This window comes from Sebastes fasciatus, chromosome 14 (assembly GCF_043250625.1).
Source record: "Sebastes fasciatus isolate fSebFas1 chromosome 14, fSebFas1.pri, whole genome shotgun sequence".
Lineage (NCBI taxonomy): Eukaryota > Metazoa > Chordata > Actinopteri > Perciformes > Sebastidae > Sebastes > Sebastes fasciatus.
The window spans coordinates 23,481,009-23,495,516 of NC_133808.1; the positions used below are offsets into that span (position 1 = coordinate 23,481,009).

At 40.2% G+C, this 14,508-nt stretch overlaps 1 protein-coding gene across 3 annotated transcripts in view; it reads left to right on the forward strand.

Moving 5' to 3' along the window:
* thsd7ba (thrombospondin, type I, domain containing 7Ba) overlaps window positions 1–14,508 on the forward strand; it is a 225,895-nt gene that overhangs the window by 97,787 nt on the left and 113,600 nt on the right. For all 3 annotated transcript variants that reach the window (XM_074659769.1, XM_074659768.1, XM_074659770.1), the window contains 3 exons: window positions 7,341–8,211; window positions 11,712–11,960; window positions 12,879–13,048. In XM_074659769.1, the coding sequence (XP_074515870.1) occupies window positions 7,341–8,211; window positions 11,712–11,960; window positions 12,879–13,048 (1,290 nt within the window). The remainder of the gene's footprint in view (window positions 1–7,340; window positions 8,212–11,711; window positions 11,961–12,878; window positions 13,049–14,508) is intronic.

Below are 14,508 nucleotides of genomic sequence, written 5' to 3' on the forward strand. Positions count from 1 at the left end.
CTGGATCAGTTCCAGTCTGTGTGTTTATTTGTTTATCACGCATAATATTTCAGACACCACTAATCAGATTCTCATTGATGGAGGGAAACAAGTCTCATTGCTGCACTTCTAAAACGGCGTCGTTTGGCTGAAGAGGGGTTTGCATTTACAGTGTTTATTTGGTTAGTTACTGATTGGCCCAAATGGGGAATTACATCACTCAATGGGCCCAACATATGTTAGTGTTGTCTTGTTTATACAGTGCTGGCCATCCAGTCAGCGATTAGGCATTCAAGTAGGTCCGGCACTTGTGCTGTAGGACTGAATGCTAAATAATGAAAGCCCTTTGGGGCCATGTATGCAGCCCCAAGGAACATTATTCATTAGAGTGGGATACTGAAGCAGCATTAGATGCTTTTCCTCGGGATAATACAAGCTGCAATAAGTAGCTCATTGTCAAGCCAAAACACAAATACTATAATGCATTCATTTATTGAGCATTTATGGAAATACATGATTTATATTCAAGCAGGAAGGTCAAACTTCTCACAGTAGCTGCTCATTCGTTTCATCATCACACCGACTTTATTTTTAGCTGCAGGTGATGAGTGTTTTTTTTTTCACTTTATCTGTGAATTGTCCCCTGGCGATGATTTTCAACTTCTCTTCTCACATTTCGCAAATTCCCCTTCTAACCTGCTCCATAAACACTTTGGTTAAAATGAGCTGATTCAGGGCTTCTTCAGATGGATTGACTGCCTGGTGATAATCTGATGTATTTCTGCATATATGAATGCTGTAATTGAGGATGCACCTCGCTGCTCATAAATTACAACTGATGGAAGTGTGGCATCGGGGACGGCTCTGCGCATAATGAGGCGCAGTGGCATAGGTATCATTTAATTAAAAAGTGTTGTGACAAAGGACGCATGTATCCGAACAGTCAAACTTAACTCGGGCGGAGAAGTTGAAGATGGATGGTGAGTAAAGTCAGCAGATGTTTGTGAGGAAAAATGCACGAAAAACTGCCGCGTAGAGAGAAAAAACATTATCTGTACATGTCACTGTAGTAAATCAGCAGATGAATCGCACATCGATGAACATTAAAAGTGTAGCGCTGTGCTGTTCAAGTTGTAGCATTGAACGTTGTTAACTCTTTAGAACTGAGGTAATTGATGTGTTTCTTATACAAGCTTAATAAAGTGCTTGGGACAGTGCAGTAGATAGAGACACAGATGAATATGATCAATACATGCTCAGAAAAGACGTGTCTCTTTTTGTGGCACATTGAAGTAGAATGCATGGCTTCCAGAAGCATCTCTGGGTGAGTAAAATCCAGCTGTTCTGGTGTAAAAGCATGGAAACGTCCACTCAGCCGTTGCATTTTTTTAAATGGGGTTGTAAGTCCCGCGTTCTGCGAGGTAAAATTACTGCTTTTGTGAATGGAGTCTGGTGGCTTTGAAGAGAGCGATATAACGGCTTCAGTACCACGTCAGAAAGGAATGTCTGACAGCGAGGTAAGTTTTATGTAGACGCCGGGAGCAGAAGAAGAACGCACATTAGCCACCTAAAATATTTTCAAAGCTTTACCTTGTCCTCAGACAGCCCTTTCCGACGGGGAACTGAAGCCGTTATATCGTGGTCTTCAAAGCCACCAGACTTCATTCATAAAAACATTGATTTTACCTCGGAAAACACGGGAGTTGCTGATCTATCGCTGCATCGATCGCTAAAACATACATACTTTGACCAAAATTGTAACATTCAGACTTGAATACACAAGGAACACCACTATGAAGCTTCAGAATGATATAAAACCCCCCAAATAATGGAGCCGCCCTTTAAAGCAGCACTAGTAAACATTGAACATTAACAGCCCCAAAGTGTGGCATCAGGTTGGAAGCACCAAGAAATCCATTTAAGACTTTACTGACTCAGTGATGCTTTTACCAAAATGTAATTAAAGGGAGGCAAGAGATTGAACAGCGGTGAGAGCCGTTTTCTATCTCTTGACGGAGCGCTGCTGTTTAAGAGACAGTTTACTGCTTTGCTGTTTGCTTCTTCTTTGTCTCCGTCTGTCTGGTTTCGGGGCACAGCGGAGATTGGCTTTTGTTATGTTACTTGTTATTGTCGTGCAGCTCTGCTATCATTTGTCCAACTTAAGGGTTCAACTGAACAATCCTGAGAAAGAGAAGACGTGTTCTGTCACGCTACACCGGCTAAGTTTAATTCCTGTCTTTTCCTGTATTGTTGTAGAGAAGTCTGCACAGCCTCTCGCCAATTCACTTTTTCTTTTCTTGTTTCCGGACGTTAAAGGAATAGTAAATATAGCAGGGGCCCCCCCGGGGGAACCAAAGCACCCCAGGGGGGGGGGGTGTAAGCAAGGCGACTAAGTGCGTCAGGAATGAAGGAGCTGTGGGTGACTGGATCCTCCTGAGGGGCTGACAGATGCTGATGCTGACAGATCGAGAGAGTGATTATTCAGAGCTTAGGAGATGAACTAGTGCTCGTGTTAGCCGGCTCCCCTGGCAGCGGAATCACTCCCAATCACACCTCCATAAATCAGGCACACACATCCTGGCACAGCGTGAAAACAGCAACACGCTGATGAAAGAGTGGTTATCATGAAAGAGGGCCATCAGTGACCACAAGAGCAGCACACCGAGCCGCTAGGTGTTGACACTAAAGGTCTTCAAGCTCAGCTATGAATTGCTCCTCATATCTTATATTTGTGGAGGGCTTTTCATGTCTATTTTAGGGTGTAACCCATATAAGATTTTTTTTGGTCTTGTCATCTTTGACTGAATTGAGAGCGTCTCTTTAAGCACAGTGCGGAGCTGGAATGTTGAAATTGAAATTAAATTCTACTGACATCTACTGTAATGTGTCCTAATTAGAATGTTTGCATATACGTAGATGTTTTCACGGCCGTGAGTGATCTTGGGTATATATCCTCTTCTCTCTTCTGACAGAATCAACACGTCTCCCCTGTTCAAAGCACTTCGAGTGTCTTTGAGGTTGTAAACAAATAGCCAGGCAGTTCACATCATCTTAAGCCGGAGTTCAAACTATCAATTCAAACCATGTTAGCTCAGTTTAAGGCATCAAGCTGCAGCTTAAGTATGCATTCAAAAATACTAAATGAATGAATGAAGTCAATGTCACGTACTGGAGTAGGAATCTGAACGATTGTACTGTTTAAAGTGCACACTCATTGGCGAAGGTCCACTTTCAGCAATGCATGAACATGAAACAAGTTGAATGGGCTACGGTAATAATAAAACATGTTTCATAGCCAAGCTGAGCTGCTCCAGAGCACATACTGTATGTTCCTATTTTCAGCTGTTTTTGTTTGGCCTCATGTTGTATGCAGCTGATTTTTATCAAGGTACAAACTACAATTTGAATGGTTCAGTACAAGTCACATGTAGGTTTGTACCACATATCCGCGTCCATATCTTTGCTGTTTTTGCCAAACGTGTGTCTTCAGCTGCAGTGTGAATGAAGACAAAAGGCTGATATCTGTTGTGACATAATTGATCAGTTTGCACCACACACAACGACATACGCATCAGCTGGACCACCCTTAATGTGTTTTGCACTGCGTCAGACAAAGATGGCCATGTTCTCATTACTGTGCCTCTTTCTGTTTATTTGCATGTCTTACCTCGTTTCTCGAATCAAACCAATGGACAAATCATTAATCTTCTTTCCGGTGTACAAAACTCTCTAAGCAATAATGGATTTGATTTCTTATCCTTTGAGCTGTGTAAGACAAAAAGATCACATGAGCATAATGATGTTAGTTACACTGTAAGCCCCCATTAACATTGCAAAGCCAAGACGAATCAGCTCAATGATGTGCTTCGATGAACTATGAAACCATTCAGCAGTTTGAAACGTCGCTCCCTCGAGCAAATAGCAACAGCTTCAAAGCGGTGTTGTCGTGTCAATGATTGGCCAGGGAACAAAGTGTTAACAAAAGATTTCACTGGCACGAAAAGGCATAAAACAATTTCAGCGAGTTGTCATTCGAAAGCAATTTAGGAAGCAGTAGGATCTCATTATTACATCAATTTAATTCCAATTAGAAGAAATGAATCAAATTATCCCTTTCATAGCATGTGGCAAAATAACTGGCTGAGAAGTGAACATGACTGACGTAGATAACCACATCATATCAGCAAATTGATTTCATATCTTTCTGTTTTTATGTCCACATTTTTTTTGTAAATGGGGACAAAAGGTCATAAACTAAATTATTATAATTGGCACAAATTAGTTTTTGGATTGGGTTTTACCAATCACAAATGAATCTAGCATTTTATGAAGTTGCCTTTTTATTAGCCTTTCTAATAGCCGCAATCTACACAGATATTAACGCAATGTGGATCAGTATATCATAGCATGTTCTGGTGGTATAGATCAGTGGGGAAACCTCTGTGTCTAAGAAGTGAAGCCAATGTGGAAGTGCCTTAAACTTGCTATATCTTCCTATATTTGTCATCCATCCATCCATCCATTATCTGCACTCATCCAGCCAGCCTGTTCATTTCAACCCAGGAGTCTTGTGCTGTGAGGCGATGGTGTGTTAACCACTGCAGCATTTTGATTCTAATTACAACCATAAACCATGTGTATAAGAAGTGGAGCTAAGTACAACCGAATGCTGAATAAGACATTTTTAGGTGACCAAAATGTTACAATTAACCGTCATGAACTGAAAACACACTAAAAGGGTTAAAATTGTTAACAGGGACAACTCCCAGACCGGACAACACCGTGATAGCGAACTGTCAATCACAAGGTAGCCACGCCCTAAAGCATACCCTACTTTATGGTCTATTTGACTCTAAATGGGACCATAATTTACTAAATGAACATCATGCTGTTTTGAAGAAGACTTGAAACTAGTGATTGAGACCATAAACTCATGTTTACAATGTTTACTGAGGAAATAAATCAAGTGAGAAGTAGGATCATTTTCTCATCAGACTTATTTTTGCAACCAGAGGAGTCGCCCCCTGCTGGCTATTAGAAAGAATGCAAGTTCAAAGCACTTCAGCATTGGCTTCACTTTTCAGACACAAAGGTAGCCCACTGGATTAATCGCTTTTCTCCCCATTATGAATAAACAAAACAGTCAGCTTTCTTTTCTTTTCAGATGAGTGAACGTTATATTCCAAATCTAGATATTTTTTTGGATTATCATATCCTCACCATCTGTAGACTCGATGGTGGCTGTGAAAAGTTTGTAGTCCCCTTCTTCAAAGAAATAGAGACGTGTGGTCAGCCTTGAATCCATACAAGTCTTACATTTTAAGCTACAATTTGCCGCTGACGGGAAGTTTTCACAGCAGGGAGAAAAAAAAGTATCAGCAATTTTGTTCCCTCTCTGACAACAGAGCACTTCTACTTCCCGCTATTTGTCAGGGGTGTAAAATCACTGTGCTTTTGTCACACACGCTTTGATGTTACCAAGTACTGACTGCCAAGTGTGGTTCTGTTTCACGCTGCAGAAATCAACCACATCATCACTCAGATAGGACGGTGAATACCTGAAAATGAAGTTGCCACTCTCTCTCATAACTTAACTGTGTGTGAAATATACCAGGCTGAGCGTTTTCAGGAGGAGTGAAAACAGGATTTTGCACCTTTGTGAGTGTGGCTTAAGTGGGCTGTTTAGTTAGTTTTAGTTCTCTAAGCTTCAAATCTCAGTATGACTGATCATAATGTTCAAATATGTCTCGTCTATAAAATGTATGTTTCAGAGTTTGTCATATCAAATGCAACCAGAACAGAGAGTAAAGTTATATTTCAGAATACTTTATTAATTCATGAGGAACGTGTATTTTTGAAGCAGCTGTTTTGACAGATGGATCAATCTTTGCAAAGAGACCTATCATATATCGACTGAATCAACTGTCAGAGCTTGTGAGATATGAAATGTAATTGAACACGTTTGCCTGTTGCCCTTTTCAAACAGTGATGTTGTTAGCAGTTCTGCCAACATACAACAAACAGTGTTTCTCTATGGGTTGTTAGCCTCTGTACACTGAGAATTACTCAATAAAGGCAGTTAGATGTTATATGTTTTTTTTCTCTTTTGCAGACAAATCCCTTTACTGCTGACATTAATTTTAAGACAGGTCCTGATTGTATTCTTAAATTAAAGCCATGGTAATTGCACATTAAGATAACTCAAATCCTCAGTGTGCTGTTAGCAAAGAGTCAGACCACAGCAAAATGCCATACATGTCTTGACTAAAGATAGCTCGATACCTATTTTTAATGTCCGACACCGCAACCTTGTGTATCTGCTGAAACAGACACCAATCCGAGTCTTTTTCCCTCTCTTAAACGACTAAGTTTAATAAATTGAATAATTTGAGTTACTTTTCAGATAATTAACTAATAAATGATGATGTATTATTACAGTTTAGAAACCTGCATTTGACAGTCGGTTCTGTAACGAACACTATCGCACATTCACAAGCATTACATTTTCGACTTAGAAGAGTGTATGTGATGGACTGAGCCCCAGATCAGATTATACATTTCATTCAGGTGAAGAAGAACCTTATTTTGAGTCTTATTTTGATGCAGAGATTTGATAATTAGCAGGAATGTAAGTGAAAGCAGTGCTTTGTTGATTCAATTTGGGGTAAAAGGAGATACACTGTGAATAAGGAGCATTCTTATTTTGATGCAAAGACTTGTACATTAGCAGGAGTGTAGCACAACATGGAAGTAAAAGCAGTGCTCTGTTAAATTTAATTGTGAAAGTGCTGGAAAAAACATTTTGTCCCTAAAATCGATGTATGATCATGATAAACAATCAAAATCTCCATATCGATCAAAATAATCAGGATTATAATTTTGGCCGTAAACATGTATGCGCAGTGCCTCATCTTTGTTGTAGAAATATTAAAAACACAATATTGCTTTTAAGCCAGATTTAAAGAGTTCACAAAATTGTGCAGCTCAGCAAAGCAATAGCATATCTGACATAATATCTGACGAACAGCAACTGTGGTTGCACAGCCGGTCATGTCTTATGAAGCCTAAGATACTGATCAGTTTGGGATCAAGAATCTAAGTGAATCTAGTCCTTTGTGACAGAGAAACTAACCTTGTATTTTTCTATATTGATGTCTGCCAGTGGTTTGATTACTTTTTTTACTTTTGTTCCTTTCTTCCTCAGTTCATGAATAAAGCAATCACAGAGGTTAAGTGAATGGCCTTGAATTGTGCTTGATTGCAAACTGCCAGATAGATGCAATTTAAATCATAATTTTTTTCCCCTAAAGCTCCAGGTTTTAATGAAAATGCCCTCTCCATGTATCTCTTCTTGGTTGCAGGCCAGTGGGGTCAGTGTATCGGGGAGGAGTGTGGCTCTGGCGGAGTTCAGACAAGGACAATATGGTGTGTCCACATGGAGGGCTGGACTACCCACCATTCCCACTGCCAGCACATGGACAAGCCAGACAGCCAGCGGCACTGCTTTAAGGTCTGCGACTGGCACCAGAACCTCTTTGAGTGGGAGGTGTCAGACTGGGGGGGCTGCGTTCTGGTCCCTTTCTTTTCCAACGAGCTCAAGCTGAGGACGGCTGAGTGCGTTACAGCACAGCACGGCATCCAGAGGCGCAAAGTCCACTGTGTGCGCACATCAAACCGCACCACGGTCACCCTGAGGATATGTGAGTTTTTTTCCCAGAAACCACCTGTGGAGCAGGCATGCCTCATCCCGTGCCCGCAGGACTGTGTGGTTTCAGACTTCACCTCCTGGTCCAGCTGCAGTAAAACATGCGGCGCTGTCCTGCAGCATCGGACTCGATATGTGCTGGCCACGCCGATGTACGGAGGTGCGATTTGCCCCAACTTAACCGAGACCAGGACTTGTTCTAGCCTTGTTGACTGCCCTGCTGGGGAGGGCGAGTACCAGTACAGCCTTAAAGTAGGGGCCTGGAGCGAGTGCCGGCTGCCCCATCACAAGGATGCCCTGTTAAGTGGCAGGACCACAGTGGACTTCAGCACCAGCTCCGATGAGAACAACACAGTCACGTTGCACACACAGGCTTCTCACCACCACCACCACCACCACCACTCCCATCACCACCACCAACACCATCCTCACGCGCACAAGTACCCCATGTCATGGGAACTGGAGGTGGGATACCAGACGCGACAAGTCCGCTGCACACGGAGCGACGGCAAGAACGCTATGCTGAGGTAAGCCAATCTGAACCTGGAAAATAGGGCATGCTTTCTTAAGGTCCAAGATAAATCCAAGATTATAATGAAAGCGAGGTGGCTGTGTTGAAAGAGTTGGTTTGTAGTTGGTCTGGGGAGCAGACCTTCACAGATAACTGGATTCTTCTTAATCTCCTTTTCCACTGATGTAGAATATGAGGTGAGTTGTAAAATGTGCTCTGTAGCTGAATGTGGGTGTGTATCAGCTGAAATAGTCCTAATGGAGTCAATTGTTTTCATGCTTCTTCCACACTCGTAATGGTTCGTAACATGAGAGGGACATGATCAATGGCCGTCCCCCCATCATGATCCCAGTGGGTCATTTTCCTCATGCGGAGGTGTATTCAGTGGTTTCCATTGATGGTGGTTATTTATTCAATTATAACTGGATTATGTGTGAGAGCTAGTGTTTCAGCAATTTTATTAGCATGGTGGCGAGGCACTGTTGTGGTAAATGTCAAGTGCTGCTCCGCACTTGTCCCTGCTGTTTGAGCAAACCCAGGTATCTGGATTTAATATGAATGGATTTTACTGCACATGCTTGCAAACCAAGCAAGCAAACACACAAATTCGTACCTACAGTACACATGCAGAAAATAAACAACATTCTTGTGCTTTCTTTTCAAGGAGAGAGAAAATCATTGCATGTAAACGATATTGACTAAAAACTACTGTATACCATCTACTTGTTGTATAGAGTGACACTATTAGCCGAGTGTTGAAATCAATTGTTGACTGCCATTCATGGAATCATCAATAATATCCTGTTGGAATAATGCTTTTTTATTGTTTGCCATACATTCGATGGGCAATACGTCATCCAGAGTAGGCTCGCATGACCACGCCTCCTTTTGGGGGAAAACAATCCCGTATCCCTCGTAGACGGGAACACCATAAACAGAAGAAGTTGAAACATGTCTCCAAACTACTTTAAACAAACCGGTAATAGTAATAACGTTATGCGGAAGAGTTGCGTGTAGTTGGTTGCACCAACAATAAATTAAAAAACGCTGATCTCCGATTGTTCCCTTGCCATGTCCTAAAAAAGATCTAATAGAGGAGCTTTATTGCTCCAAGCTATAGACCAGACCAGCATGGCGTCATCACCGAGGCTGCGCTCCCTTTTGGGGGAAAGAAACTCACTGACCCATGAGAGAAAGTAGAAAAGCTGTTGTGTAGCGGGTTAACCGAGGCATTCACCCTGATATTTGAGGCACATACAATACGTGAATATTCACTATCAGTGTGGTAAATGGCTAAATGATGCTGGTGACAGTGACTAGCAGGGCTAGGTCAGCTTGAGTGTGAGGCTGCTGCAGTAATATAGTCATACATGAACGTTATAGCAGCATCAGACTGTCGTTTCCAACTAAATCTCAGCCTATAGATCAAACAGTTGGTTATTAACAGGCTGGTTATTTACAGACAACACTTAGCCTAACGTGATTCAATCAAATATGTATAGAAGTCTGGATAAGCAATATCCGGCCTCTGTGTTGGACGGGGGAAGACTGCAGGGATGTGACAGCAATCAACCTTAATTTATTAAGTTATGAACACTCAGGTTCAGGCATGGTCGCAAAACAATTATTAGACATGTGTATAAAACAAAAATGTCTATAACAAGAGATGGATGCATACGAACTTGTCAAAATTACAATCCAAACATACGTCAAATTGCATTGAAGTCTATGGGATCTGCAGTTTTCTATCCCCCAAAAGGGGGCAAAGCCTTGACTTTTTGCAAAGTACCCGTATGTGCCGGTCTGATGTATTGCTTTCACATTTGTAGTCATGGGCAGTGCATTGCAGTCGTGCACAGCTAAATAAAAGCTAAGCATTGGCAGCTTCAGGGATTTCAACTGTCTTGTACAGTGCTGAATTAAATATCGTGGCAGGTTTGATATGATGACTTTTGTTTGTCCCATGCTGTTTGGATGAAGGGGCTTAAAATTAGGCATCTTGTTATGGGCTTGATATTTGCATGTTATTATCCCCGACAAGGCAGGTTGACTGGCTTTATGACTCGAGTGTGAAGGGACCATTTATAGTACAGTGCCCGATTAGCATGGTATTTGCTAGGAAGTGGAATTGGGGCTTTTGAATATGGATTTCCCACCTGACTTCTGCCTCATTCTGCTTTTCTAATTACAGCCTAATTACAAAGTAAAATTTCTTAAATGAGCATTGTACTCAAATCTTAATAACCTGCCTAATTAAATTGTCCAAATTAAACAATGGAATTGTAATTACATGACTAATGCACTTGTTTCATATTTTTAAGTGAGCATATCCGCTCTTTGTACTGTTTCTGTAAAGGCTGACTGTATGTGTGAGACTTGCGTTGTGAAGATAATAGCTTTGCATATTGTCATGTGGAAGCTGCAAAGGTCATTTGTTCATCAGGAAATCAAGACATCCACAGGCAGATAGATGGTGTTACTTACAGTTGATGTCATTTTCACTCCATGTAATCTTCCACCGATCTATTTAAATCCCAACCACAGCTAACATCTGTCATGCTTCGGTCTCTCCTACTCTCTAAATAGTAACTCTATTCTCAAGCTGTGAAGGTGTTACAAAGATGTTATGTCATGAAATAAAGGTTCTTGGTAACACTTTATAGTAATTATCATTAATAAATGGTACATTGATAGATAATTAAACTTGGCAAATAGTTATTTTACTGTTAACAAACAACAAAATGATAATTAATGTTTACTAATTATTTTTTAATGTTATAATTTGTTATTTTAACAGTTTATTGTTGCACACATAACATATTATATACTACATATATAAGTATCTATTAATGATTAAACTATTATTTGTAAACATTAAAAACTATTTTAAGATAACACAGATATTTGTAACACTTTGTTAATGGTTAATAATTGGTTTGTAAACCACCTTATTTGCATTAGGTCATTATAGCTGCAACTGATGATTATAATATCCTGTTAAATGGTTAATAAATACTTTGTAAAGCATCTATAAACATCATTTAGATAGATAGTTAATACTTTGTCAATGGTTAATAATTGGTTTCTGGTCCATCTATGTAATGTGTATAGATTTTTTACAAAAAATGTCTTAAAGGTTTATAAATCACTTAGTAATCATTAACAAATACTTAATATAGTGTATAAAATATGATAATGTGGGCAACATTAAACTGTTAATAGTTTACTAATGTAATCAGAATGTAATTATCGTCTCTTATGAGCTATGGTACAATATAGAATTTATAAAATAATTATTTCATATTACACAAACTGCTGATAAAATAACATACATTTTATCATTACTAATAATAAGTAAACATTATTAATTAGCATTTCATTGTTTAACAGTAAAATAAATATCAATTTATCATTTATAAATGATAGTTATTATAAAGTGTTACCAGTTTCCTTTGATGTTTCTCGTTCATTGTAGTATTTTCTTCTTGAACATCTTTTCTTCTTCTCAATCTGCAGTCTGTGTACCAAGGACAACTCCCCCCTGACCTTCCAGGCGTGCGTGATGCCCAAAGACTGTCAGACATCTGATTGGTCATCGTGGAGTTCTTGCTCTAAGACCTGCCGGTCCGCCGACCTGTCTCCCGGTTACCGGCTCCGGTCACGGATCATGACGCAGATCTCAGTCGGAGGGGGAAAACGATGTCCTGCCCTTCAGGAAAAAGAAGCTTGCAACATCATTGGAGATTTACTTCAAAACTGCCCCAGGTAGTTCTAAACAATGGCGTGTTATCGTCTCATTTTGAGCTCACAATCCTCAGAAACAAAAGCTTTGTTCACATGTAATCTCCTGACGTTATGCATAACATGTCTAAAACCAATTAATGATTTTTAATTTTGCTTCTCTGTGCTTCTTTTTCACCTGAATGATTATGAGAGAAAGCCCAGAGGCTGCAAATAGTCATGATTTCACTATTGAATTACGCATATTTTTTGTGTATTACCTCAATTACTTTGTGACTCCCCACAATAACATAATGTACTGTAGGGAGTTCCTGACCAAATGGACATAGATGACAAACAATGTTTGACAAAACAAGGAGAGTTTTAGGAGAGTTAAGATAGGCTTTGATTAATATTGCATTCAGTAAACAAAGTAGTCAATAGAGAATTACTTTCCCTGCTGGTAGATTTTGTTTTATTTGCTAAATCTACATGGAGTGCCTGAGAGCAGAGGATTTACATGATTAGGGAAAACTCATTACGGAAATTAAGCATTTGATAGATTACTACAGGCTGTTGTTCTGGTAAACTCCTCCAATATTATTACTTTCTGCACCACTGCATTTTTCATAGTTGAAACCAAACATTTGTTTAGAAGTTTTGAAATCAAAATAAACCTCCTCCTGACATATGCGGGAGGCTCTTGCCAGTGACTGCTCTCGCTAATTTGTCTTTCGCTTTGTGTGACTTTCCTGGAAAAAAAAACTGCTGTGTGTATGCTGACAGTTTATCTTTTTTGAAATGCTTTCATTCATCTACTGTTTCTGAATAGATTTCAGCTGTGTCTCTGGAATTACACAAACATGATACTCCTGTAAGACATATCAAACAGTGACTCCATTTAACTGCCGTTTGCTTCTTCGCATTTCAAATGTGTTTGCGTGTCTGTGTTTGCTCTCTCAGGTACGTGTGGAGGACCACCGACTGGGAAGAAGGTCGCATCCTCCCCTTACTGAGCCAGCAGGACCGGCGGCTGGTGAACATCAGTGAACTGTGTGGAAGGGGGATCCAGACCAGGAAGACCTACTGTGTTCAAGTCCCTGATAACTCAGCGCCACATCACAGGAAGGAGGGTAAGAAAAAAAACCTCCTTCATCCCAGTTGACCCAGAGCTCGCTGGAAGCACATGGTGACTCGAGAGATACGCCATAAATAAATTCCAAGTAAACTCAGTGGTGTGTTTGAGCATACATTATTAAAGTGAAAGTTAGCAGAAGAGCATTATGTTGGTTATGCAGGCCAAACAAAAATCATAAGCACGCTGTGTGGCTGTAGCTGAAGCATGTTCAAAGTGCAGCAACAAGAAGAAGAATCATCATTTTATTCAGACTGTTTTCTTCAGCTAAAATAAAGTGTTTACTATAGCTAAGGTTTTAAACAACAGCGACCCTACTCTGCATGTGAAATAGCTCATTTTACATCTAAGGGGCTAATGTTTTATTTTTTTCGTAAGTGACTTTGTGATGCGGCACCAGTAATAATTTTTACCTCAGTTGCATATAAAACCTACACTTATTTAATGTTGCCAATCAGACTTACCAGCCCGATTGCACTAAAAGGCGTATGAATGACACGATAATGCGCAAAGCAAAAGCGAGCATTAAGAACATCGTTCTTGTCTTTGGTGTGTCATTTTAACACCATGTAGTCTGTACTGACTTCAATGTAAACACATTCGCGTTAATATGTTACGCTCAGAGCTAGTGACGTAGAGTCAAAAGTGAGAAAGAGCGCTTATGGCAGGCGAGAGGGGAGATGGACGGGTCCAACAAACACAGGACTTTTAACCAGGAGACCGGTGTTCAAGACCGTGCTTTGTTTTGTGAGTTATGTTAGTGACACTTATGACATGTTTTCTGTACTTGTATTGTTGTATCTGTACACATGTACTTAGTTTAAGGCCAACCATGATGTTTTTCCTAAACCTAATTAAGTGGTTTTGTTCCCTAAACCTAACTGCAGACTTTACCGTAGCTTTGTTTTGTGGCTTACAAATGACAGGCGAAGAAGCCTAAAATACGTCCTCATGACACGCTGAATACTTGTAATATCGTGTCTGTTATACACCTTCCTATGAGTCCGGGTTGCACTTACAGCAAAACAGTAAAGCTGCACTGGATTAAAGGTTGATCACTTTGTATGTATTTCATTATACAGGTGTGCCACACCTCATTTTGGGAAATACTCAGAAATACTTTCTTATTGGGAGTTAGATGAGAAGATATACGCTATTCTCATGTCTGTACAGTAAATATGAAGATACAGCCAGCAGCAGGTTAGGCAAGTTAGCTTAGCACAAAGTCGGAAGGTAAAGAAAATCTGCCTATAGCACCTCTAAAACTCACCAACTAACACATTATATCTCTTCTGTTTAATCCGTATGAAACCGAAATGAAAAATTTACACATTGTGGTTGTACGGGGGGTTATGGGGATGTTGGATTATTTCCTGGATTTCCTGGAGTCTTGACATCACCGGGAGGTTGCCAGGAAACCAGCGGAGACACAAGGAAGTGACTGTGCCAAGCCAAGAA